This window comes from Marmota marmota, unplaced genomic scaffold (assembly GCF_001458135.2).
Source record: "Marmota marmota marmota unplaced genomic scaffold, marMar, whole genome shotgun sequence".
NCBI classification, from domain to species: Eukaryota; Metazoa; Chordata; class Mammalia; order Rodentia; family Sciuridae; genus Marmota; species Marmota marmota.
In genome coordinates, this window is record NW_026000242.1 from 1,807,636 (window position 1) to 1,834,999 (window position 27,364).

General features: G+C 43.2%; 1 protein-coding gene across 3 annotated transcripts in view; it reads right to left on the bottom strand.

The window, feature by feature from the left end:
• Ubash3b (ubiquitin associated and SH3 domain containing B) overlaps positions 1 to 27,364 on the bottom strand; it is a 146,450-nt gene that overhangs the window by 20,580 nt on the left and 98,506 nt on the right. For 2 of the 3 annotated variants that reach the window (XM_015489717.2, XM_048795709.1), the window contains exons 2-7: positions 18,857 to 18,910; positions 17,796 to 17,982; positions 15,302 to 15,500; positions 10,483 to 10,652; positions 5,197 to 5,405; positions 474 to 606 (exon numbers count right to left, since the gene is read on the bottom strand). In XM_015489717.2, coding sequence (XP_015345203.2) covers positions 474 to 606; positions 5,197 to 5,405; positions 10,483 to 10,652; positions 15,302 to 15,500; positions 17,796 to 17,982; positions 18,857 to 18,910 — 952 coding nt within the window. Of the gene's footprint in view, positions 1 to 473; positions 607 to 5,196; positions 5,406 to 10,482; positions 10,653 to 15,301; positions 15,501 to 17,795; positions 17,983 to 18,852; positions 18,911 to 27,364 lie in introns of all 3 variants that reach the window. The other variant, XM_048795708.1, reaches the window with a different exon arrangement.

Genomic DNA, 27,364 nt, shown 5'->3' on the forward strand with positions numbered 1-27,364 from the left:
TCACTATGAGATTAAGTTAAAGCCAGCTGTACACCAAGGCACATACAATGATAAATCTTTTTTGTACTCCATTCTGATTTCTTGGCTTACATTACATTCTTTTCTTTCTTTCTTTTTTTTTTTTTTTTTTTTTTTTTGGTACCAGAAATTGAACTCAGGAATGCTTAACCACTGCGCCATATCCCCAGTCCTTTTCATCTTTTTAAATTTTGAGACAGGATCTTGTTAAGTTGCTTAAGACCTCATTAGTTTGCTGAATTTGACCTCAAACTTATGATCCTCCTGCCTCAGCCTCCCAAGTCACTGGGATTACAGGTCTGCACCACCAGATCTGGCTATATTTTATAATTTTGTGCACTTTCCTCTCCCCAGGAGTTTAGGGACCCTTTGGAGGCAGCAAGGGCTATGCTCATACTTAATAAACAGTGTATCCCCATTAGCCTGGAGTATGTGGCCATAACAATCAGCCTTACCTGCATGGGCTGACAGATGATGGTGAGAGGCGTTGTCTCCCCGAGTCCCTGGTCTTCATACTGCCGTCTCTCTAACACTCCATCACCAAATGTGAGTGAGTTTGACGATGATGTATTTAAGATTGAATAAGAACTGCAAGGTAAGATGAGGAGGATGTTAACTACTTTTGCCAGGAGTCATTAGCACTTTTCCTGGGGGCCCAACGGAAGTGGGAACTGGCACATCACACTCTCTGGGTAGGACAGTGGCTGGGAAAGATGAGCATGGGGTCCCCATCCCTGGGGGAGATTTTCTTTTTTTCAAATACTGAAGTCTCGCAGTTAATAAATTAGGAGTAGATGGACTTCTGTATCCAGAACAGATGCATCCATCCTTCTGGGCAGGGATGGGGTCCAATGATTTTGTGCTTATTAGGATGCCACAGGCATGCTTGGCACCAAAGGCATGTTAAAGAATAATGAGTATCAATTATGTACCACTGTTTCCTGCTATTTTTCTAGTTCAAATGAAATAAACAATTCCCATTGCCCTTCATCTTTTCTATGGCAATTTCCATCTGAAGGAAAGAATGAGAGTTGAATTTTTTTTTCTTTTTAATTTTAACCATCTTCACCACTTTGCCAGAGGCTCTTTAGGGTCAAAGAAACTTTCTGGCCATTATCCTCTATTCCACCCTCTTCAGTCTCCAACCCTATCCCCACCTCAATCAACAAGATGATTAAGGATAGAAGTATTTCAGAGGAGACCATTCTCACCAGATGTTTAGAACTGTGGGCCAAGAACTCTCCTTTATGCATGTACCACTGTAACTACAGAGGCCCCAAAGAAATCTTGCTAAAGGGAAGGCTGTCAAAACATGCAGCATTTAAATTATTGTTCATAGTAAGACTCCAAAAGCTTGAGCTAATAAACACTGTGATTTAAATATGGCTAGGCAAATCCAACAAACATCTCCCTCTGTGTCACTGGGGAGTGTTAAGGGGGAGCATTTAAATCAGATTTCTTGCATTTTCACAATGTGTGTGGCCATATATCCCTATGTGCCCAGTAGAGACCTGGTTGGTGCCTGTGGATCCAGCAATCTGTCCAGTTTTGTACCTGTTCTGGGTTATTCATTTTTAATACAGCATTACTATTAGAATTTTATTTTTGAAAAGAATATTCTTCAATATCATTAAGCTAACCAGATGTTAATTTTATTTTTCAAAAAAATAATAAGATTTAAATATTTGGGGACTCCTTTCGCTCTGAGAAGTGGCCCTTTCCAGACCATGAATGATAGATTCATTCTATTTCAAAGCAAAGGTCTCAGAAGCCCCAAGCCCTGAAGAAGTGATTTTCAGTCCTTGTGCCTATCAAAATCACCAGGGGACCTTGGAAAAATACTTCTGCCTGGGTCCCACTCCTCACAGATCGTGATTCAACTCGGTGGGTGGGGTGGGAACCAGGAGCCTGGAGTTTAACAAAGTTGTATCAGTAAGACTGATGTGCAGTCAGAAGAATCCGGTTATGGGGAAACTTAAGTAACTGTAGCTCAAGGATATCTTGTATCATTCACACAGTCTAATAGGCCAGCTGCTCTCCTGTATTTTAAACAGAGACCCTCCTGAACATTGTACAGTTGAAGAAAATTCAGTGTCCATGTCTGGTTCATCAAAGCTTCAGGGCCTGAAATATCTGGCTCTCTGGAATCATGCTGACATCTCGCCTGTCCATGCCTCTAATTACTTTATTGCAGCTAGGAAGACACTGACTGGATCCCTTCTCTCTCCCAAGGACAGTGCCAGCCTTCTTCCCTTTTTAACCATCACTGGAATCAAAGGACCTGATTCTCTCTGAGATGGGCGTGGGGCTATCAGTTCTAAAAGGACAACAGTCAGATGCTTTATATTAAGAACAGGGTAGACGGGGCCTGGTCATGACATTCGGTACCTCCTCTCAAGCACCGGGAACTCTGGTTCCTCCCTGGAACACATTAGGCCTGCGGTAGGCTCAGAAGGGCCAGGCAGCTGGCCCACTGCAGAGACACCCTGGTGTTTCATCAACTGGAAAATCCCTAGGGGGACTCAGAACCAGGCAAGACAGTCCCATAACAGCAGTGAGAAAACATTTCCTTAGGAGGGACCCGGAGAACTGAGAAGCACTGGGTAGAGAGGGGTGAGAAAGACATTGATGCCAACTCCCTGATTGCTGCCTGGATCCCCTCTGCAGCTTCCCATCAACCAGCCAGGTCTTGCTGGAGCCTCCACCCTGTGGCTCCACCTCCTCCAGTCTGTCCTTGGTTAGGAACCAGGGAAGGTCTCTCTTAGAATAGAGCTCTGTCTCCTTGAGTCATTCCCACCTCAGGAGTTAAATAGCAAAGAGAAGTTTGTGTCTGGAGAACTGCCTTTGTGGAAGGGGCATTTGATTTGATGAGTATATTAAGCCCAGACATAAGAAAGAAGAAAAGAATAATCATAATTTTCATGGTTATTTTATATTCAGTGCTAATCTGTATAAAGTTAAGTGCCTTCTACTCTCCATAGCAACCCCAAGAGGTAAGTGCAATTATTATCCCCATGTTATAGGTGAGCAGACAGAGGCTCAGAGAGGTAAAGTAACAGAGCCAAGGTCACAAAGTGGTAAGAGGGAGTCCAAGACTATTGGAATTAAACTTCAATTCTTAATCACAGTGTTCCTGTGCCTAACATTAGTGTTTCTCCACTCTAGCAGGGTTGGCTGTGGATGATGATTGGTGATCTTCAGACACAGTTTCTAGGAAATCACATCACTAGTAACTTTCCAAAATAAAAGGAGACAATGACACATGGATGTTGGTGTGACCCACTGCCTGAAGTCACTTGGGTTCACCTGGGCTTTGGCCTGAGCTCTAATGCGAGAAAGACTGGGTTTGGATGCAAGGATCTTAAGTAGGTTACCAGATCATCTCACACATACTCTTCTTCCACCCATAGTCCTTCTGTTAGAAAAAGACCTGGGAACTGTGCTTCATCAAGCAAATAATCTCTCAACTCTCAGTTTATTCCTCTATAAGGTCATGTGTTACTTAACCATGGGGATGCATTCTGAGAACTGTGTCCTTGGGTGCAGCATCACAGAATATATTTACACTAAGTAGCCTACAGTGTCACTAAGTTGTATAACTTTAGGTGACCAAGGTCATCTTTGCAGATTGTAATTGCCTAGAATGTGATATGGTGCCTGACTCTATTTTACCTTACTTTTTTTTAAAAAATATTTTTTAGTTATACATGGACACAATATCTTTATTTTATTTGTTTATTTTTATGGGGTGCTGAGGATCAAACCCGGTACCTCACATGTGCAAGGCAAGCGCTCTGCCACTGAGCCACAACCCAAGCCCAACCTTACTTGTTTTTATAATGATGAGATGGTGACTCTGGAAACTCAAACTCGTATATTTTGATCTTCAGAAACATTTCTGGAAAAGCCAATGTTTGGGGAACATGAGGCAACTTTGACCTTCAAAGGCTGGATGTTCATGGGCTGGTGTGGAGGGACAGAATGTAAGGCACAGGAAGGAATTGTTGCTGGGTGGGGGTTATTAAGAAAGAATATGTTCTTTTCCATCTTTGGGTTTGTGATTTGTTTGGAATCTGCCTGGATTCTGCAGGGAGATGGATACTGCAGGGAGACCTACCAGTCTGAGTAATGACCCAGGACAAGGTGTCCCAAGGCAATGAAGACCTAGCACTGGGGGTAGTCAGAGAGATGAACCACTAGGCAGCCTGAAATCCACTGGCATCAAATGGGGCAGGAGTGTGAGCAGAGCAGGGTAGGGAACCTTCTTTTCTTTTTTCCCTTCAGGCAAAACACTTGAAGAAATCACCCTTTTCTCTGCCCCCGCCCCCTTTTTTAACGGCAGTAATAATAGTGTTAGCCACCAGGCAGCTGGTGCTCAGGGCTTCTGCTTTTCAGCCATGTTGCCACATGGAAAAAACAAGACGGAGGAACAACAAACCATCATGCACACCCTGGCTGGGTGCCCAGGCATGCCAAGGAAGGGCCGCCTTTGAGCTGCTTGGATTAAGAAAAACAAGGTAACTTTTGTTCCTTTTTTTTCCTCTATTAGGACAAAGCTGGCCATACCACACAGGCCATTCTGAACATGGGACCAGTATTGGGAGGGGCAGTAGTGACAGATGCGTAGAAATCATCCACCATAAAGAAGAATGGGATGCGTGGGCAACGTACCCTTTTTCAGTTACATTCTGTCTAGGCATGCAGGTGCCAAGGCTGAGAACTTGCTCAGGGTCACCTAGCAAGTGAGGAGTTCAGTTAGGGCTCCAGATCCTTGAACCCCATTCCACTATTGGTCTGGCAGGCATAGTAGGAATCTGCCTGGCTACTGCAGGGAGACCTACCAGTCTGAGTAATGACCCAGGACAAGGTGTCCCAAGACAATGAAGACCTAGCACTGAGGGTAGCGAGAGAGATAGACCACGAGGCAGCCTGAAATCCACTGGCATCAAATGGGGCAGGAGAGTGAGCAGAGCAACCTGCTTCTCAATTTTCTCATGTCTCAAGTCAGCTCATTTCTTGGAAGTGTAGAACCAATGAGTCTTTTTCCCCATGGGCACCATTTGCTCTCACTGCTACCCTAAGGCTCCAGGATCAAGTCCATTTCCCTGACACTTCCTAGAGCCTGCTGCTGCAATGTTCTTTAAGAAACAGCAGGCTGAGGTCCTAGAGTCTGCTTACCCGTGAAATATCCAGGTGCTGCATTCGTCAGCCTTTGTGATGTAGTTCTCCGGCAGGAGGCCAGAGCAGCCAGTGGTTAGGGACGTGCCGTAGATCCAGCCCTCGCTGGTGCTGGTCTGCTCCATGGGAGACATGAAGATGAAGTCTCCAGGCACCAGTTCCAGCTCATCATCATTCTGTGGGGTGTAGGGGTAGATCACCTGTAATGTCTGAAAGAGGAAGAGAGGATGTGTGAGACCCATGTCCACCCACCATTTGAGTGTCTGGAGGGCAAGCCTGAGCATTCTGGATAAACAGCACACACCACCTGAGGACTGGATATGTCCAGGAGACCCTGGGGTCTGGCAGGTTCTGGATTCTGATCAGAAAGCACTTCATCAAAATGTCATGGGCATTTTGTGTTCCTGAATAGTTCCAGACTTTCCTTCAGGCCTGTCTTCACTTCTCATCAGAATTCAGACATGGTTTCTGGAAATTTATCTAAAAGCTGGAAGGCTCTCCAGTCAACTCCTGTGCAAATGCACTTGGACCCGGTTTCCCCTGCTCCATCTGCTGTGGGACGCACCAGAGCAGACATGTGAACTTCAGCTCATAGAAAGCATGACTTCCACATGGGGGGGGTCACAGAAGGGCTGGATGGGAACTGCTCCTATAGGAAGGGCTTGGGAGTGAAGGGTTCCCCAATTCAGCTGTTTACACAAGACCTGGTTCCTGCCTTCAAGGAGCTTTCTTTAAATCTACAGTTTCAACAAAGACCCTGGAAGGAAACTGTTCTTCATAGACATCCGTGTGTGGCTTGGCGTGTTTTCATCACGGAGCAGCTGGAGACCACATGTTCCTTCTCTGAGCACAGAGAAAGCCTCCAGGACCCAGCACAAGGCCATGCCACTCGGCCGGCTGACTCCACATTAGGGGCCTTCCTTTCCTGGTAATATTAACATCATAGGGATAGGCCTGAAGGTATTTTAGAAAACATTACTGATTTTTTTTTATTAACAGCTGGAGACCTCAATAGTAAGAAAAACATCCTCTATCCTATTTGTTTCACAGGGGACGGCAAGATGGCGAATGCTTTCTTATCTTCCCTCCGGCAGTCCTAACACTGTTGGTGATAGGCCACAAATTCTAGTTCCCATTTAACTCTGGTCTCGGTTTTCTCATCTATAAAATATTACCTAACTAAAAAAGTTAAATGAGACAATATTAACAAATGCCTTAGGATGGAGCCTTGTACACAGAAGGGGCCTAATTGTTTCTACTGAACCACGAGCCTGATCTTCCAAGTAATATCCTTCCTTGCAGTTGACTCTGGCCCCTGGGCCCTGACTGGGTAGGCCTGTGAGCCGATCAGCTCAGTGGTGTCAAGGTGAGCCTCTGGAACAAGTGCTACAGAAAGAATTTTCTCCTGGAAATCTCCAGAAGAAAGAACCAGTAAGTGTGATTTATCTCAGAGGATGAAGTCAACAATGCATGGAACTTGTTTGTATCACTGATTTCTTCATAGGGTGCCTGTTTCTTTCCCTAAGTCTCATTCTAATTCCTTTCCGGGCTAGATCTTCCATCTAGATTGCCTCTTTTCTCCTTCTCCTGCTCCCTCTGCCTTGTATATACTCTAGATGTTTTTCCAAACAAACCAGGAAGATTTCTGTTAGGCTTTTTATTTTATTTTTTTTAAAAAGCCAGGCACAGAGGTGCACAGCCTGTAATCCCACTGACTCAGGAGGCTGAGGCAGGAGGATCTCAAGTCTGAGGCCAGACTCATCAACTTAGTGAAATCCTACCTCAAAATCTCAAAATAAAAAATAAGAAAGCCTGGAGATGTAGTTCAGTGGTAAAGCACCCCTGGGTTCAATCCCCTAGAACCAAATAAACAAAAAAAGGAATAAGAATTCACAAGAATTTCTTAAATCAAATCTCAAAGTTGTATATGTGATGTGCCACAAAAAGCAAAATTCCTTTTCCTGGAACACGGTGGAGGGAGAGTCATGGTGAAACAAGTCTAAACTCAGCCTCTCCTATTCCAGTACAGCACAAGTGTGGCTGGCAAAGCTCAAAGTAGCTCAGAGAACTCCTCCTTCGTCCCATCAGAAAGAGGGATGAGTATTCTACTCTAGGATTTCCTCAGAAAAATCAAGGCACAGGAAAGGTTGGAGATAATATAGCGGAAACATACAGTAGCTTTGGTTTATGGAATGAACAACATAAGAATTAAGGTAGTGCAGCAAATCTGAAATTATAAGTGTGGAGGTAGGAGTGTAGCTCAGTGGTAGAATTTATGCTTAACAAGCTAGCCCTGGGTGCCGTCTCCAGCACCACCACTACTTCCACCATCATCATCATCAAATTAAAAAATAAAATAATAACTGGGATCCATGAACACTGTCCTTTCCTACTTCCCCAAAGCAGATACAAAAACAGCCTAAATATGAGAGATATCAGGACACGTGCCTAGTTTGTACCACGTTATACTAATGCTAATGTCTAGCATCTGCTTGTGAGAATTCTATGGTATGTTTTCCTTCCTTGCTACACTGAAACTAAACCCCAAGTTTGCTGACCGAAGGGCCATCACAGCTCCATGTGACAGTAACAACTGAAGGGGCATTGCTTTTGGAGTTTTTTTTTTGAACAATAATAGCTGCAGCAGTTTTTTTGGTTGCACCTGCCCTGTGTTAGGTATTGCCTTAGGATCTTTCCATATATCTTCTTATTCAGTTCTTGCAACATTTCAGCAAAACATCATCACCATTTTACTGATGAGAAAACCAAGGACTGGAGGATGATGTAAGTTGTCAAACTGAATCTAACCGCTACTGAAGGGAAGGAGCCAGGTTTGAAGCCAGGGATGGTAGGCTCCAAAATTAATGCATTATAGGATCACGTCCTTCCTCTTGATTTCTATTGCTTGGCACACATAAGTTGTGTGGTCCAATGTCATCACTAATGAGGAAGAATCTGTGTGAAGTATAAATGGGCATTTGTAAGGCCAATCAACTGAAAATCTAAAACAGCAGAGCGATGAGACCTTGCAGTTTTTCTGAAGCATCACTGTGCCTTGCCAAGGGTCCTTGCTAAATGGATCTCCTTCTTTAGACATCTGTTTGCTCATTGGAACAATCAGTCAAACTTGCCTCTTGGAGACAGAGTGAAGGAGAAGGAAGGCAAGAGCTTTGCATACGCAGAAAGGCACAGGTAGTCTGCAGATAAAACCAAAAGATTACAGAGGGAGGGTCTAGTCAAAGGAGACCAGGAGGGTTTAATCAGAAGGAACAGTGATAAGTGAGCTTTTACAAATAAGAGATAAAAGAGGCCAAGTTATTTTTAGAAAAATAATTCATGTGGGCGCTTGCTGCCTCTTTCTTTTCATGCCAATTGGGTAGAATGTGGGTCAGGCAGAAAAGCAATTACCCTTTGAGTTAACTGGAGGGCAGTGTTGATTAGAGGATGTGCCTTGTAAAATTCCATTGCTACCTTCTCCTCTCAGGAAGGTGACTTCTCAGAGGCCATCACATACAACCCTTGACATTTTTTTTTTTGTCTTTGGGAAGTTTCCAATCAGCCACACCTTTCTCCTTATCTTTAGGGCCAATCTTAAGTGATCCCAGGAGATGCCAGAATTCTTAAAGAGGATCAGACCTAGTCTTCTTAATTCATCATTATAAAAACTTGCATCAAATAATTAAAAAGGAGGTCATGACATTCCGATCAGTGAAGTCAGGCAGAGTTGCGAGTCCCTGACACTCATGGGCCACCACACCTTGCCCTGAAGTTTTGACTCTTGGACTGACTCTTCCCAAAACTCCCAAAACAAGAAGGTTGCCTGGTTTCAACCATGACATTCTGTTTTTCATGTTAAAAAAAAAAAAAGCCTAAAAGAGATGTTAAAAGTCTATGTAAAGTCACAAAAATCTCATTTCTTTTTGCTGTTGAAAATTGGGAGACACATGTAAACACTGTTTAATAAATATTAAATTGGAAAACAAACATTTTATCTAACTAGAGTGAGTTCTCCATTATCCATGGGGGATTATTTCCAACACCTCCAGTGGATGCCTGAAATTCCAGATAGTACCAAACTCTATGTAAACTATGTTTTTTTTCCCATACAAACATAATGATAGTAAAGTTCAATTTATAGCTTAGAACAGTAAGAGATCAATACTTGTAACTAATCAAAAATAGAACAATTATAATGATACACTGTAAGCTGGGCATGGTGGCCTGCACCTGAACTCCTGCAATTTAGGAGATTGAGGCCAAGGATTGCAAGAGGTCAGGTGTTTGAGACCAGCCTGGACAACACAGCAAGACCCTGTCACAGAAACTAAAACAAAACAAAACTAAAACCAATATGCTGTCATAAGAGTAATATAAAATGTATTGTTTAATTCTGGCATTTTTCATTTAATAACTTCAGATCTGCAATTGATCTCAGGTAACTGAAACCAAAGAAAGTGAAATGGTGGGTGAATGGGGGGAGTACTGTATGTAGTATCTTTTCTAGATGGGTTGCCCATCTTTATTGGTCAAAATTCCTGGGCTCTGAAGTCACCTCTGGTCCTCAATTGTTCCTTGTCTTTGAACCAGACATTTAATCTTTGTGTCATGTTCTCCTCCAGGAGATAAAGGACAATATGACTCTTCTAAGATGGCACAGGCCTAAGTGGAAAGCAATGCTGATCCCCTCAAAAGAGCAATACTAGGATCTGTCTGTCTACAACAGGAATCAGCCGTCCCATTTGTGCTGCCCATTGCCATGCACATGAATGCTCACACAACTTTCTTTCTTTCTTTTTTTTTTTTTTTTCATATTTGTCTGTCTTCTTTCCCCTGCTGAACTCAAAGCTCCTTGAGGGCAGGACCATTTTAAAAAGTCGAGCATGTTCCATGGTACCTTGCATGCCACAGATATTGGCATACATCTGTTCATTTTGTCTTCTGTCAAAATCAAGAATTCATATATAATACTAAAACCTTTCCCAACATTTTCTATCTCTTCTCTATTTTACTTATGTATTCCTCCAATAAGTTTGGCAGAGCAGAAAGAACCCTGTGAATGTTACCTGGATGAATCACTTAGGATCTAGAGGGGAGGGATGCATTCTCAAAGCCTCTCAGGGAGTCTGCAGAGCCTGGACAAAATCCTAGACCACCTGGCTCTTGGTCAGGTGATTGTTTCTTGTTCCCCTTAGGCATCCCTCTCCCTAAAGTGACCAGGAGCAAGCACTCCTGGTTCTGATCACAACCCCGTACCCAGTAGCGTCAGGAGCCGCAGTGAGACGTTACCTCATGGTTAGCAAATCGGATATCCCGAGAGAATATGGTAGCTACCCAGTCGCAACCTAGCTTGACATCAATGTTCTGGGCTAATTTCTCCAGAGTGGGTAGGTGGCTCGCCTGGAAGTGGTAAGCCAGGGTCACGTGTAGCTGCTTCTTATGAGGTTCCACGTGTACTTCTGGAAAAATGAAGAAAATGGTCAGTGAGGAGAATGTGGTGATCCTAACAATGGTGGAGAATTAAGAAAGAGCATAGAAGAATACCCAGATAAATTCTTCCCAAATAACAGAGAGTCCCTTGGTGAAAAGAAAGGTGTTTTTCTCCTTTCCTTCAAAACAGCAGAATAAAGGGGAAAGAGGTCACAGGCCCTGAATCAACCCACTAATCAAGAGATAAGGAGCCACATATATGGCTTTTCTGTAGAAGATATACATAGGCTGAGGGGTAATCTTTTTGGCTGGCCTCTCCTCACAATTCCAGCTGATTATTACTAGCCTTGCCAATCTGATGAGGAAACAGATCTAAAAGGATCTTGTATCTTTACAAGTTATGTAAAGATATACAGCATGCTTTGTGACTCCCAATTGTATTGCCTTCACTTTGGGATCAAGTCTCTTAGCTTCTGAGTGAGACTTGTGCAGAATTGAGGGGAAAAGGAGGAGGACCCTTTAAAGTTTAATGCTGGGTTTCTCAACAGCATTTTGGGTGGAATAATTATTTGCCATAGGGGGCTGTCCTGTATATTATAGGGTATTGCAACTACCCACTAGATGCCAGCATCATCACCTTAGTTGGAACAACTGAAAATGACTCCACACTTGGCCAAGTGTCCCCTGGGGGCAAAATCAACCCTGGTTGAGGACAATTGATTTAAATTATGTCTCATTTTAGGACATTCTAAAAACAAAACAAACCGACCTATATGTGGGAATGGCTTTAATTTATCTTTTGTGCTTTAATTGAGGGAAAGTCATCTACTTTCTAAGTTGAATAATGAAGAAGATGCAACTGGAAGAAATTAGGGACTTGGAGAAATAAGGGGCTAGATCAAGTTGCACAGAGAATTAATGGCTAAGGTACAACTAGAAGTTGGGTCTTTAGGTTTTATGTGCTTTTCCAGTTATACTACATGGCATTATTTCTCCTTCTCTTTCTCCTTCTCCTTCTTCTTCTTCTTCTTCTTCTTGAACCCCAGAGGCATTTAGCCACTGAGCCACATACTCAGCTCTTTATAAAAAGCTTTCATTTACAGACAGGGTCTCCCTAAGTTGTTTAGGGCCTCATTAAGCTGCTGAGGCTGGCATTGAATTTATGATCAATGCCTCAGCCTCCTGAGCCACTGGGGTTACAGGCTTGCACCACTGGGCTCGGCCTGCATGGCATTCTGCGGAGTAAACCCCACAAGACAAGGTATTTGTCTCTTGTCTACTCTGTATTTCCACTAGGTGTACTATCCATGTTCTCAGTACCTGTTGATGAGCCTCCCTAAGCTACCCAGAGTGGAGAATGACAATCTGCTGGCTGAAAGAATCTGGGTGTGCCAACAACTCTAGAATGCCAAGTTGTAGGGCAAAGACATGATGACCTGCTTTCCACAGACAGGTATTAAAAAATCAGGACCAGCAATGTATGAGTGTGCCTTCCCCCCCCCCCCACATCCTTGCCAACACTTATTGTTGTTAGTGTTCTTAATATGGAAAGCAGTATGGAGAACTGGGAATGGAACCACCATTTGACAATTATCCTACTCCTTGGTTTATACCCAAAGTACTTAAAAACAGTATATTACAGGGACACAGCCACATCAATATTTATAGCAGGTCACTTCACAATAGCTAAACTTCGGAACCAACCTAGATAACCTTCAGTCGATGAATAGATAAATAAAATGTGGTATACATACACAATGGAATATTACTCAGCATTAAAAGAGAATAAAATCATGGTATTTGGAGGTAAATGGATGGAGCTGGAAAATATAATGCTAAATGAAGTAAGCCAATCCCAAAAAACCAAATGCCGAATGTTTTCTTTGATATAAGGAGAGTGATTCATAATGGGGATGGGTAGAGGCAGTGTGGGAGGAATAGATGAGCTTTAGCTAGGGCAAAGGGAAGGGAGGAGGCATGGGGGTAGGAAAGACAGAGGAATGAGACAGACATCATTACCCTAAGTACATGTATGAAGACACAAATGGCGTGACCCTATTTTGTGTACAACCAGAGACATGAAAAACTGTGCTCTATTTGTGTAATATGAATTAAATTGCATTCTGCTGTCATATATAACAAATTAGAATTAAAAAAAAAAAAAAAGATGAGGACCAGCCACTTGGGGCAGGGTCAAGAAGTTCCCCCAATCACCACCAGGAGGCCTCACAAAGGCAGAGACATGAAGGGGGCCAAGTTCTTGGAGAGTGACAGCAGATTCTTGGAGAGGGACTGGCGCTCCCCCATTCCCATGTGAAAAGTGAGGACCTTAACTATCTCTTATTCCACATGCACTCTAAGAATTTGCCACAGGCCTGGATGAAACTTGCTTTTCTGATTTGTGAAGGATTAAGGTTTTGTGGTACAACATTAGTTTAGGTTTTTGTGGGGATTTAGTGGTTCTGACAATAGTCACTGTGGGATAAAAAACGAAACAAACAAAACAAAACGCTGTTTTCTTGAGGTCAAGGGGAAAAAAAAAACAGGATATAATTTGCTTCCCTGTTATGCTGTTTCTCTGAAATATCCAGCTTGTGTGAAATGTCAGGCATTAAAGCTAGAAACTCAAGGCTGGTCCCTGGGAAGAAAGGCACGCCAGAGTGAAAGTGGGATAGCTTACGGTGACTTGCTACCAAAGTATGGGGAAGTGCTGGGGATGGAACCCAGGGCCTCACTCATGCTAGCCAAATGCCTTACCACTGAGCCCCGAGAAAGTGTCTTGAGGGCTTGGAGCTGCTTCTGATAGCAGAGATGTACTGAATTCCTGCAGTGAGCCCTGACCACACTCTTCCCAGGGTCCAAGCCCAATCTGGGGCTTTTATGGTAAAGAGGAACACCAAGCAAGAGGGCCCAAATTGGTGATGAAGATAAACAGCAAGCAACAGTGGCAGTGGGGCATTAGTGCAGGGTTGAGGCTGACACTTGGTGGCCTTGCTCAGGCCTTTTCCTCCCAGGTCCTCCATAGGATACGGGAGCTGGCAAGCTCTGGTGTCTCAGTTCTGCTTTCAACGTGCAGATTCAGCTGTGCTTCTCACACCTGTGTCACCCTTCTTCTTGCCAGCCCTCTGGCCACCTGTACTCTGGAGGGGCCCTTCCTTCATTTTCCTGATCAAAATCTTCCCAGCTTCCTCTCTTCTCTGAAGATGGAACCATTCTTCTGCAGTGCCTCTCACTCTCCTCAATGCCTGGGTATCCCACAGGGCCTGAATCAGGTTTCCTGACTGTGCCTCTGGCCAGGGAAAACCACTATTTTGTGGGGGTGGGGGAAGTACTGGGGATTGAACCCAGTGCTTTACTGCTGAGCAATATCCCCAGATGTGTTTAGAATTTCAAATAGGATCTCACTAAGTTGTTTAGGGCCCTGCTAAGTTGCTGAGGCTAACCACAAACTTTTGATCCTCCTACCTCAGTCCCCCAAGCCGTTGGAATCACAGGAATGTGCCACAGCTTTTGGCTAAGGAAAATCACTTCTTATTCACTTCTCATTGCATAAACACACATGCCCAATAAATACCTGCTGACTGTGATTTTATTCTGGGGGAGCTATGAGTCCCCTCTAGCTGTTGTCTGTTCATCCCCCACTGCAAAAGGCTCTCCTTGGCTAAGAGAGCTTGTCTGCACCTGCAGTCAGACAGAAGAACTTTGCAAACTTCTCTGTCTTGTCCATACACATCCTGAGCATCCCTGAAAGGTAATTCCTTTCACAGGAAATCAATTGACTTTAACTAAGAGCTTCCATGAAAAGAGCAGGAAGAGGTTACATTTTTGGACAGAGTTTTAAGGCTCTTAGGAGCTGCTCTACTGGGTTTCACGACATTGAAGGGTATTGGCTCAGTGGATTTTATTATGGTATACTATGAAGTGGTTCCACTCTATGTCTTATGCTACAGTGTAAATGGTGAGATCCAGATAAACACCTGCAGGGGAGATGAGTTTGGGAGCAAGAAACTTCTAAACTGGGATAGTTAGTAGTAGAGAGGGATAATTTATAGTTCAGTATTGAGTAGTCACTTGTGCACCTCCAACCTGGGTGTTTGGGAGTAAGCTTTGGACAGTGTCTCCAGGGGGTAGCACAATAGAAGTAGACATTTTTACAAGGGACCAAAGGGGTGTGGGGTATGCTTTGCCATGTGTACCCATTCCTGCATGGCCCTCCCCTTCCTAATTCCATCCTGTTCCTCTATGACTATCATGATTTGGATGTTAAATGCACCCCAAAGGCCATGTGTTGAAGGCTTGGTCTCCAGCTTTTGGGAAGTGGTGGAACCTTTAATAGGCGGAGCCTGGTAGGGGGTTTTAGATTAAGGACACGTGTTAAAGGAGATAGAGGGAACCTGGTCCTTCTCTCCCTCTGCCTCCTGACCACCATTAGATGGACAACTTTACTACATGCTCCCTGCCATGATACTCTGCCTTGCCACAGGCCCTGAAGCAATAGAGCCAACCAACCATGGACTGCAACCTCTGAAATGATGAACCAAAATGAATCTTTTCTCCTTTTGAGTTGATTTCTCAGGTTTTTTTTTTGTCACAGCAATGGAAACCTAATAATCATTTCCCATCCCTATCCTTCCCAACTCCAGGGGCCAGGGCTGGGCTGGCAGTTGTGTGTGCTCACCGGTTTTGGAAGCAGCCTCTGCAGCAAAGTCGGCGGCAAACTTTTTGAGGACCTCTGCACTGTCTTCCTTCACAAAGAGGCCAATGAAGTTGGAGGAGGTATAGAGCTCCAGGGGTAAGGGAGCTGAGAACTTGCACTTCCAGCGGCTGACAGTGGTCTGCAGGGCTTCCCCCAGGGCGTCTACCTTGCTGTCCTCACACTGGAAGGGGAAAACAAGTAGGCTTCACTCAGAGCCTAGGAGACAGAGAGGCTGCTGCCACTTATCAGTGGATATTTTCCCCCAGAGACCGGAGGCTGATTAACTATACTCCTTTTTGTGTGACTGGAGAAGAACATCAGGCTCCCAATTATCTGGACACAGATCATCCAACTGAGAAAATTAAGCTGGGGAACGTGTGACCGGTTTCCTCCTTCCCTTGCTCTGCAGTGGACACTATCAATTCCACCAAAATGCAGCAGGACTGGTCAAGCAGAAAGCAAAAACAAGGATCAGGATTGGAGAAGTGTTGGTCAAAGGACACTAAGTTTCATTTGGATGTAAGGAATAAAATCAAGAGAGCTTTTGTACAGCATTGTGACTGTGGTTAATAAAAGTGTAGTATGTGGTTAATAACAATGTAGTATATACTCAAAAATTGTAAGAGAGTAGACTTGGGAGCTGGGTGTAGCTCAGTGATAGAGCACTCGGCTGGCATGGTTTTGATTCCCAGCAACACAAGGAAAAAAAAGAAAAAAAAAAAAAAAAAAAAAAAAAAACAAGACATAGAGAGTAGATTTCAAGTATTTCACCACAAATAAATGGGGTATGTGAGGCAACACGTACATTAATTAGCTTGATTTAACTATTCCATAATCTACACATATATTAAACCACTATGCCATATTTCATGAATATACACAACTTTTATTTGTCAATTAAAAAGAAAGTTTCCTGTTGGGTGGAGTGGCATACTCCTGTAATCCCAGAGGCTTGGGAGGCTGAGGCAGGAGGATCACAAGTTCAAGGCCAGCCTCAGCAACTTGGCAAGGCCCTAAGCAACTTAGTTGAGACCCTGTCTCAAAATAAAAAAAATAAACTGGGCTGGGGATGAGGCTCAGTAGTTAAGTGCCCCTGGGTTCAATCCCCAGTACCAAAATTAAATAGATAAATAAATAGGGCTGGGGATACAGAGGTAGAGACCCCCTAGGTTTAATCCCTGGTTGTCTGGTACCAAAACAAAACAAAACAAAACAAAACAAAAAAAAACAAAAAACATTTTTCTTTGCTCAAAACCAAAAACCAAAACAAACAAACAAAACTAAAACCAAACCAAAACAACAACAAAAAGCCCAGGAGAAACATCATGGGAGACAGTATAGCATCCCAGGATAATTTGTGTATTTTGTACTCTTGTGTATCATCTGTACCTTTTCAATTCCTTTTAGATGATCAAAGTAGTCTCTCCCTCCACCCCCACGGTAGTTGAGAAGAGCGAGGCTCTGAGAGCTGTGACATCATCCTCCTACCCTCTTCAGAGCATTGGAAGGAAGAATGAGTGTCTCTTCAACTCTGAATGTTTTCAAGAAAGATCCTGAGATGACTAAGAGGAAGTGATAATCACTTTAATTTTCAGAGTAAATGGTAAAAGGGAAGGTGTTAGGAACATTTTTTTTTTTTTTACCTAAGAGAGTGAGAATATTTGGAAGAAACAAAGGAAAATATATTTTTTAAAAATTGTCTTAAAGTGCTCCTGTTCTGGGCTGGGGTTCGGCTCAGAGGTAGAGCGCTCGCATGCATGAGGCACTGGGTTCAATCCTCAGCACCACATAAAAATAAAATAAAGGTATTGTGTCCACCTATAACTAAAAAATAAATATATATATATTTTTAAAAAAGTGCTCCTGTTATGCTTTGTCTTGAATATATGTGGATAAATTAACTGTTCTTTCTCCATTGCCATGGAAAACCAAAGTAGATACACATACTGAATGTATCATAGTGATGGGGATTTAATGTATCATTAAATAAGCTTTCTGATAGGATTATGGATTAGGTAAGCTGGCAGGTGAAAGCCATCTTTGATTTCTCTAGAAAGATGTAGTGAGAAAACCCCATGGACAGTGCCCACGAGGCTGAAATACATTTTCTGGTCTGTGGATGACACTTCTTGTTCCCTGCTCTGTTTCCTTGTCATAGGAGGTAGAGGGTTGACAAGGAGCAAGAATGAAACAGTATCAGTGGCTCTGTTCCAGCTGCCAGGCCAGTGTGTCACCCACAGAGGTTCAGGCTTATTCCTAGGGTCTTGAGGAGCCACTCCAAACCCGGGGTGCTCCTGGGCCTCAGCAGACATAAGGGAAGAGAGATGGGCCCTGCTGACCCCTGGGAGCTCCACCCAGCCCAGGAGCCCAGGACCATTTCCAATCTTCCTGAGCAGCTCCCACTTTTACTCCGGGTCCCCAGGGGCTGGCTGGGAAACTGGAAGCCAGGCTCCCCTGGAGAGGAGGGGCAGCTTACCATAAAGAACTGGCAGAGGGTAATGTGGGGAAAGATGTTGTGTGCCTTGTTCTTCCCACAGATCTGCTTCGACTGCTGCCAGAAGTCAGAAAGCTTCTGCGCTAAGGGACCGGTGGGGCGGAGGTAGAGGACGTACTCCCGGGGCAGGGGGTCATCCAGGAAGGGGTCACCGACATGGGAGAACAACCTGGAAGAGAGAAGAGAGCCAAGGAGGCCTCAGTGGAGAATAATGGAAGGGAAGAAAGAGCTGAGACAGACCCCCCCTCTACAAGCTCCGCTCCCTGGGCACCGCATGGAGAAGGGTTTTCATTTGTGCTGTAAAAAAACACCTCTCGAATCTCACTAACCAACTCTCAGATGCATCAACTTCTGCTCTCCTGCTTGTCATCCCACAACTCCCTTAAAAAACCCTAAAGCTGCTCTCCAGGAAGCTTTCTCCCATTAACTCCAAATCCTTCCCCATCCACCAGTACCATTCCAACACATCCTGTCCCTTAGTCTCTGATTGAGCCCACAGTGACTCCCAGGAGCAAGGAAGCTCCCAGGAGGGTCACTTTGTAGGATCTTCCCTGGGTAGTGATATCCTTTAAGATAAGAATATTTTTCTAAATTGATTTGCCCAGAATCATATCTACACACCAAAAGTGAATCTTGTTTTAAATATATATATATTTAGTTAGATGAACACACGGTATCTTTATTTATTTTTATGTGGTGCTGATGATCGAACCTGGTGCCTCACACATGTGAGGCAAATGCTTTACCACTGAGCTACAGCCCCAGCTCCCAAAAGTGAATCTTTAAGTGGCTGGAGGAGAACAGATATTGTGGGAGGGTCTATCCTGGAAAGACTGTGAATGTCTTTAACCAGTCCAAGGAGAATCACACTCTGAGGCCAGGGTAGTGGAGGCAATTGACTTGATAAGTGGGCTTGTCTCACAGCCTTCTGGTTCATTCCCCCTGGAAGGGTCTTTTGGAGAAAGCCTGCATGTCCCCACTCATCCACACACACTCAGAGTTAATTATATGCTATTTTCTCAATTTATTTATTTCATACCAACCAGTCACATGCTGCTTGAACACTTCTTCCTCCCGTGGATGCCAAGGCTTTTTGTCTGGAAGAAGAAATCAAATATCTATTGTTAGTATTTTTAGCAACCTCTCAGCTTTCCTCAGCACAGCGACAAGAACAGATGAAGGAGGCCACATCAAAGCCCACATCCCACTCCATCCTCAGTGGTGTGCAGCAGACACCTGCAGCAGGTTTTCCCCAAGGGTCACATCAAGGCACATGGAAGTTAGGACTTGTCACTGATTTCCATGTAATTAGCATTGGATTTGCATGCTGCCTGACACCCAAGCAGTCTATTTTCAGCAGTCTCCACATTAGAGTTTTATTTTTGCTTCCTAAAAGTTGTCATGTCTTGGTTTTTCCTCCTCCCTTTTCACCCACTCATTTTTTACTGACCCAGATCCCCTACAGAGCAGATTCTTGTTTGCAGCCCATTGGCAGAATGGGTTAGAAGGTTATGCAAACATCAGGCAATACCAGGCTTGGTGGCCCACGCCTCTAATCCCAGCTACTTGAGAGGCTGAGGCAGGAGGATCACAAGTTTGAGAGCAGCCTCAGCAACTCAGTGAGACCTTGTCTTATAATTAATTTTTTTTTTAAAAGGGACAGGGAATATAGCTCTGTAGGATTAATCCCAGGGGAGCTGGGATTGATCCCTAGTATGGGGGTGGGGTAGGGTAGTGACATGGGGCTAAATGCCCACCAAGACAATTGGGTTTGGAGAGTCATTATCTCCTTTCAACCCTCTCCCACCACCAAGAGCCTGATCCATCTCCTCTAACTATTTTACAGACATTTTTGGAAACAGCAGTACTGGGAAAGGGCATGGACAGAGCCATGCTGATATTCCCCCATTGGGAGGAAGAACCGAAAGCCTCACTACTGGTGGGTTAGTATTCACAGGATGGTTGTAACAGTGAGCACTTGTGCACAAGCTTTTAAGTAGAGTCTTTTGAAATTTTAGACACATCCACAGGAGTCAGGTATTGGGGTTGGGGTTCAGATAGTGGGGTTCAGATCCAGCTTTGCTCTCCCTCCATCCTTTCATTCATGCATACATTCATACTTGCATTTACTCATTATCTAGAGCATCAACTGTTTTTGTTGGGACATTATTGGGCACTGGGAATACAACAAGGAACAGTGTGGTCTCTACACTCATGAAGATTTCAGTTGAGTATGGTTGAGACATTCATTGTATAGTTAATTGTTTAATCACTCAGGTGGTAAATGCAATGGGGGTGAAGCACAGAGAGCCATGGGGAGTTCTTGCCTCATCTCTGGTTGAGGAAGGTGGCTTTGAAGAAGTGGCATTTCAAATGAGATCTGAAGGATGTAGACTCATCTGAGTGGGGTGGGTAGTATTACTTGCTGGTTGTGATGATGGAAGACACCTAGTACCTCTACTCTATGGTGAGATGGAAAGTTGAAACAAGATAGTGGATGAGGAGCCTTAGAGTGACCACACACTATACATGAGCAATAAACATCATTCTTTCCCCTTTACACTGTACTGATCCAGGGTCCTCGGGAGGGAGACAGCAGGGAGTGAATCCAAATTAAACTGACACTCCTTCTGAGCCTCCCTTCCCCAGTTGGCTCCAGAACTCAATCAATCCTCCTTCCTTTTCATACCTCTCTATGGAGCAATTAGAATGATGGAGGCTGTGATAACCTCCGGGTCAGGTGGGAAGTGACCTCAGAGATCATCTGAGTCCAACTTCTTTATTTTACACAAGGGAAAACTCAGGTGGAAAGAAGTGAAGAAACGTGCTGTAAAGCAGCCTGGTTAAGAGACAGCTGGGTGAAGGCCAGGCTCTGCTGCTCCGCTCCACATCTGAAAATCATTCAAAGACTTTCCTTTTCCCCATGGAAATCTGAGCAAATACGCAGAGATCAGGATAAAGACATCTGCACAGTCAGTTAGAACAGCATCGTGAAAGACAATAAGATGAAGATATGCAAAAGCAAGACAGACCCTGGGGTCCCTTGAAACCGCAGCACAGTGACCCCACACTCACTCCCTAGCCTTGACAAGGTGCTTCATTGCAGCCAAGCTGTGCCAGACAGAGGCCAGGGACCTCACTTCTGTCAATAGGGAAGCCACGTACCCACAAAGGCAGACCAACCTTGATCTGTTGGAGGTTAGAATCTCTGAGGGATTAAACTCACCGAAAAAAAAGGACCCATTGTTTAAAAAACAATTGGGAAAAGCCAAACTCATTTGTGGCACAGACAATGTGCTATTTATATAAACCACCCAATTTCTTTTTTCCTACGCCCTTCCCTCAATGAAATACATCTGACTGAAATTTAATTTATTTTTTCTGAGGAACTAGGAGAATCCTCTTGAAATGAAAGATCTAATTAAGTTATGATCTTTGTAACTCAAAAGACATGTTTTGGACAGGATTCAAAGAAAAAAATTGAGAGAGATAATTAAAGGTTTAGGTGTGATAAGGCCGTGTGATAAAAGGTTAAGGAAATCCAAATTCTTTCTAAAGAAGACAAGTCTGAAAGGGCCTTAATTTTGTGGAGGGTTATCTTATCTGACGCACCCATTCTAGTAAGGATCAGCCAAAATAAAATCAGTGCTGGCTACAGGACAAAGGGTTCAAGTTAGTTACCAGAAAGAACTTTATGAAAGTAATATGCTTAAATGTTTCTGTGTGTGTTTGTGTGTTTAAATTTCTAGAAAGTAGTTATTTATCTGAAATAGAGGAGTGAAATTTCCTAGACAGGATGCAGGGAGGGTAAACTTTCCTTTTCTCTCAAGCCCCAGGTAGACCCTATGGCCTCTTCACCTACTACCGGGTTGGCAATGATTTGGGTTGAGTTTGTTCCCAGAACTCTGCCCACAGAACAGCCCAACACGGGAATCAGTAGCACAAGTCTCCTCCTCTTCACCCAGCTGAAGAGACTGTTGCCATAGAGTGCCAGCTCCACGGCCATCCACTGGGGCCATGCTGGGAGAAGTGGGAGTGTGTGGGGTGGACCCCGAACCCCAGGCCGAGCCAGAACATCTGCTACTCTCTGAGTGACTCAGAAGTTGGCTGAGGATTCATTTCAGAGACTTTTTGAGACCTTAAGCAAATAAAAGACTCTCTCTGTCTCTCTCTTTTAGTACTGTGCATTGAACCCAGGGGCGTTCAACCACTGAGCCCCATTCCCAGCCCATTTTTTATTTTGAGATGGGAAGAAGAAATCTATTTGATTTCTTCTTCCCATCTCAAAATCAAATATCTTGCTAGTTGCTCAGGGACTCTCTAGGTGCTGATACTGGCTTTGAACTTGCGATCCTCTAGCCTCATCCTCCCAAACCACTGGGATTTCAGTCATACACCACCACACCTGGCTATCCCCAGCACTTATTTATTTATTTATTTTTTTGAGACAGGGTCTTGGTAAATTGCCAGGCAACTTAATTGCAAAACTTGCAATTCTTCTGCCTCTGACTCTCTAGTCACTAGGATTAAAGGCATATGTCACTGTATCCGGCTAGACGGACATCTCTTTAAACTGAGATACCAGTAGCTCTGCTATCGGATTACAGCAAGGGATTATAGTAATGAACAATTTCAATGGGATCTTCTTGGTTAAAATCAGTGAGCCGTGTGATTCATGGAAGTTCTATCACATACAAACATAAATTTGACTTCGGATCCTGGTCTTAACTTTCTCAGTTATGTCTAGGGTTCATTTATAGCAGACTGTGAAAAAATTAATGCAAATTCTCATGTCTACCAGGGATGGGGAAGAACAGCACAAATAAGACAAAAACAATGGCTAGCCAAGAAATCAGGGAAGTAACTGTCAGGAAATTAGCCAAAAGGGGAGGAACGAGTGGCATCCATAGATGGCCTGTTGGCTTTGCTGGGATTCCTCCCACTATGATCTCTCAGCTCCAGTGATCTTAGGTCAGGAGGTAGGTCTGGTCCCAGGGTCACAGAGATACTCTTGTGCCTTTGAACACAGCCTGCAAAGGACAGATCCCTTTCTCCTGAGTTTGCCTGAGGTATATAGCATCCTTTCCTCCAATCCTTCTCCTTCCCCACCCTCCCTTCCTCTATATTTTCTTTCCTTCCCTTTTTCCTTCTTTCCCCCCCATCCTTTTATCATTTACTCTTAAGAAATTCTTGCCAGAAACCAAATGAAAACCTAAAACCAAACCGTGAGTGTGTTGAGTGTTGTACTCTGACTGGTTGGCACCCTTCAGGGACAAGAGCCACTGGTTCATTGGTTGAGTCAGGCTGGTGCTACTTCCAGGTCCAGCAGATTCTCCTTCTCTGCCGCAACTACAGATTTTGAGCTTGACAGGAATCACCTGTTTAACTCTCTCGAAGGATGAGTCCCTCTGAGCCACACTAGTTCTCTGGTATTCCACAATGGCTCTGGCCCTCCTGTTGTTTGAGTTCCTGTCGTTGGACACCAGCCAGGCCCTGGGTTGTCATATGGTATAGAAAGAGGAGAGCCTGGGTCTTGCTCATAGAGGAAGAAAGACACACAGAGCAGGTTCTTATAATGCAGTATGTGAAGGGCAAGGATAGCGCATGGAGTGCCAAGAAAGCTCAGGCTAAGGGCTCTAGCTCCATGGTAAAGAGTTTCTAGGTCTGAAGTTCTTATATTTTTTCCAGAGCTACCTAGACCCAGTTACTAAGGCAAAGACAAAGAGGTGCTTTCGCATCTTTTCAATTTTTTTTTTTTTTGGTACTGGGGATTGAGCCCAGGGACTTTCAACCACTGAGACATATCCCCAGCCCCATCCACCTTTTTAAAGTATTTATTTAGAGACAGGGTGTCACTGAGTTGTTTAGGGCTTCACTGGTTTTAAACTTGTGATCCTCCTGCCTCAGCCTTCGAAGCTGTTGGGATTATAAGTGTGTGCCACCGTGCCTTGCAGATCATTTTAATATTTGAGGTAACAATGTGATAGTCATCATCCACTGAAGCCAGCTCAAGGTTCAATATTTGATTGTGCTACATTTCTCTTGATATCATATTTTGTGAAGCTGGGGTTTTGGCAATTTCAGTCGTAGAAAGCATGTACAGAATGTTACAACAAATCCCACTATTATGTATAATTAATATATATGTGTGTATATATATATATATATATATATATAAAGCAGCAATTACCCAATAAAAATCCATGTGAAACAGAAAGTAAGAGTGGTGGTGGTTTGAGCAGTCGTATAGTGCCCAATAGACACACATATACCATTAATAAATAGTGGTGATAAATTAAGGATAAAATAAAAATACTATTTTTTTCTATTTATTTATTCATTTTTTTCCAAATGCCTCCTAAGTTATTAGGACACAACTACTTACCAAGGTATCTGAGTTTAAATACTGAATAAATAGAACTGTTGGATATTTATGCTGGCCACAAGCTCTGTGTAAAAATTACTGATACATGAAAGGTGCTGTGACCTGAGAGTTTTGGAATTTGTCCAAGAAGAAATGATGTAGCAAGCTAGATAGAGGGAAAAGGAGAACGTAGCAAGAAGGGTGTGAGCAAAAGAAGGAAGGCCAGAGGCAGCACTGTATGTAGAGGGAAATTAGAATTAGGTGATGCTAGGGCAAAAACTGAAAAGCTGGAGTGGATAAAGATGAAGCTGAAAAGGTAGGCGGCAGTCAGCTCACAAAGATCTTGCATGCTGTGTTAGAGAGCTTAGACCTGATTGCATCTGCAGTGGGGATCGGAGAAGGATGTTCAGCCAGAGTGGCATGCTGGGATTGGAACAGAGGGATAGACTCAAGGGAGATAAGCTCCCTGAAGCCCCATGGGTGTGGTGGGAGACTGTAGAAGGTCTTGACCGCAGATCAGAAGGGTGCCTGGAGAGCATACACTAGAGCAGTGGAGGTGGTGATGTTGGAATGATGTTTGGATTGTGGATGGAGCAATGTTCAGAGGCTGTCCTGGGACTGTAGCTTGACAGTGTGGATGGTGGAGTTTGGGGTTTTGGAACATTTCAGAGGAGAGAGAGTGCAGGAGTAGAAACAAGTTTGGGCGGAGGGTGGTAGTTATTGATCCAGGTTTCATGATTAGAACCATCTTGTTGCTAGGCATCTCCTTCCTAGGATGTTATCTATTTCTTTTATTTTTTTGGTACCAGGGATTGAACTCAGGGGCACTCGACCACTGAGCTGCATCCCCAGCCCTTTTTTGTATTTTATTTAGAGACAGGGTCTCATTGAGTTGCTTAATGACTTGCTTTTGCTGAGGCTGTCTTTGAACTCATGATCCTCCTACCTCAACCTCTCAAACTGCTGGGATTATAAGTGTGTACCACTGCTTAGAATGTTTTCTTGACTATGAATCCTTGTCTTATTCTTTTGTGACCAAGACATTTCTTTTGGGCCATCATTGAGTTCCTACTTCCTGTCTAAGGAATATCTTCTGCTCCTAACTGATTCAATACTGAGACCAATAAATATTCAAGACATCCCTAATGCAGGTGGGTATGACCCCTGGTTCTTTAGCATGAACCTCCATGTGACTTTAGAAGGAGAGTCCTTCTCTTATATTATTGCCACTTGACAAAATTCCAATGCCTGTAATAAAAAATAATATATATATTGCCTACTACATATATAATTCTACATTATACACACATGCATATATATATATATATAAATGGACATATAGTCACTCAAAATAGTGAGACTTTTTTTTTTTTAATGGTGCCAGGGATTGAACCTAGGGCCTTATGCATGCAAGGCAGGAGCTCTACCAACTGAGCTATATCCCCAGCCCTAGACCTTGATTCAATTAGAGAACCAATTTTTTGAGCTTTTCAATTACAGGATGAGTATCCCTTATTCAAAGTGCTTGATACCAAAAGTGTTTGATTTTGAAGATTTTGGGGTTTTGAGATATTTGCATACACTTTACCTCTTTGGCATCCCTACTCTGAAAATCTGAAGCCTGAAACAGTTGAAAATGAAAAGCATTTTAGTGTTTAAAAAGTTTTAGGTTTTGGAGCACTTCAGATTTTTGAATTAGGGATCAAATTAGGGATGTTCAACCTGTACTTGGAGTTGCATTGTCTTTGATTTTGAATTGATAGACATTAACTCCTGGCCTCTGGCATGCCATCTGCTCTATGCACTGGTTCTCTGTGACCAAGGACCTATTTGTGAGGAAAAGAGAATACATGGGGTCAAGTACATAATCCTCCAAGTGGATAAAAGTCCCTGTGAAACCAAAATTAAATGATATATTTCCTTTATGTAGCTAAGACCATCACAATTTTTTGAATATTTAATACAAACTTCAGGATTAAAAAAAAAAAATCTCAACCTTCAGGATGCCAGTTGCTCAGTTTTCCACACCTAACACTTTTAATTCAATTTTAAATGGCCTAATTAATGAGATGACTCATTTTCTTCTCTCAAAATCAGCTTAATGGGCTGCACTATACAGGGGGATGTGGAGACATAGGCAGAACCCAACTCATTTTCTTCATGGTGGGTGAGTTCAGTTACACAAAGAGGCCACCAGTATCATGAAGGAATATTGAGGGATTCTTTTAGGGTGTACTAAAAAACAATGCTTTTTTTTTAAAAAAAAAAATAAGTTTAGATAGAATGTCAGAGTCCTTTTCTGTGTTCTCTGAATGCTTGCTCAGTATAGATCATCTTTGTAGGTTGATCTGCAGCATCCCGAGGCTGACAGCCACCTGAGCATCAAGGACAAACAGGTGACTCTACATGTATTTGTTTCTCTAGTAGGAGAAAAATGAAGACATCAATAATGATGAAAGTCTTTATGTACCATGCACTTAACAGATATTAAACCCTCATGACAAACTTGGAAGCCCATATTGTTAGCACCTGACTGCCCCTGGGTGGATTAGCTCTGAAAGCGAGAGCCCGATCTTTGTGACTATCCCATTCCAAAGCTTGGTTCTGGAAGCATAATTAAAAGTTATGAATCAGCAAAAAAGTAAACAATAGCTCCCCTCACTCATGGGGAGGGGGTATGTTCTAAGACCCCAGTGGATGCTGGGGAGTGTGTATAGTACTGAACTCTATAAATATTTCATGTTTTTTTCCTATGCATACACACCTATGATGAAGTTTAATTTATAAATTAGAGAGATTAACAACTAAAAATCTAACCATTTCAGTTGTCTGTCATAAAAGTTATTTAAAACTTATAAGTTATTTATTTCTAGAATTTTCCATTTAATATTTTTGGACCAAGGTTGATCTTGGATAACTGAAACCATGGAATGAAAATGGATAAGTGGGGACTACTATACCGAGCAGCTGTCAATCTTGGGAGATCAGATGCTTCATTCTGTTTTTTGAATACATGATTTGGTATCTCAAACTGTTGATAAAAGGTCCTAATCCAAATATTTGGGTTTTATATTACTGACAGGGCACTGCTGTGGTTTCTCCACACTCCTCTCGAGTGGGAATTCCCTGGTTGTGGGAGTGGAAGGACACTGTGTCTGCACTGAGTCACCCACCAGAACCACTAAAT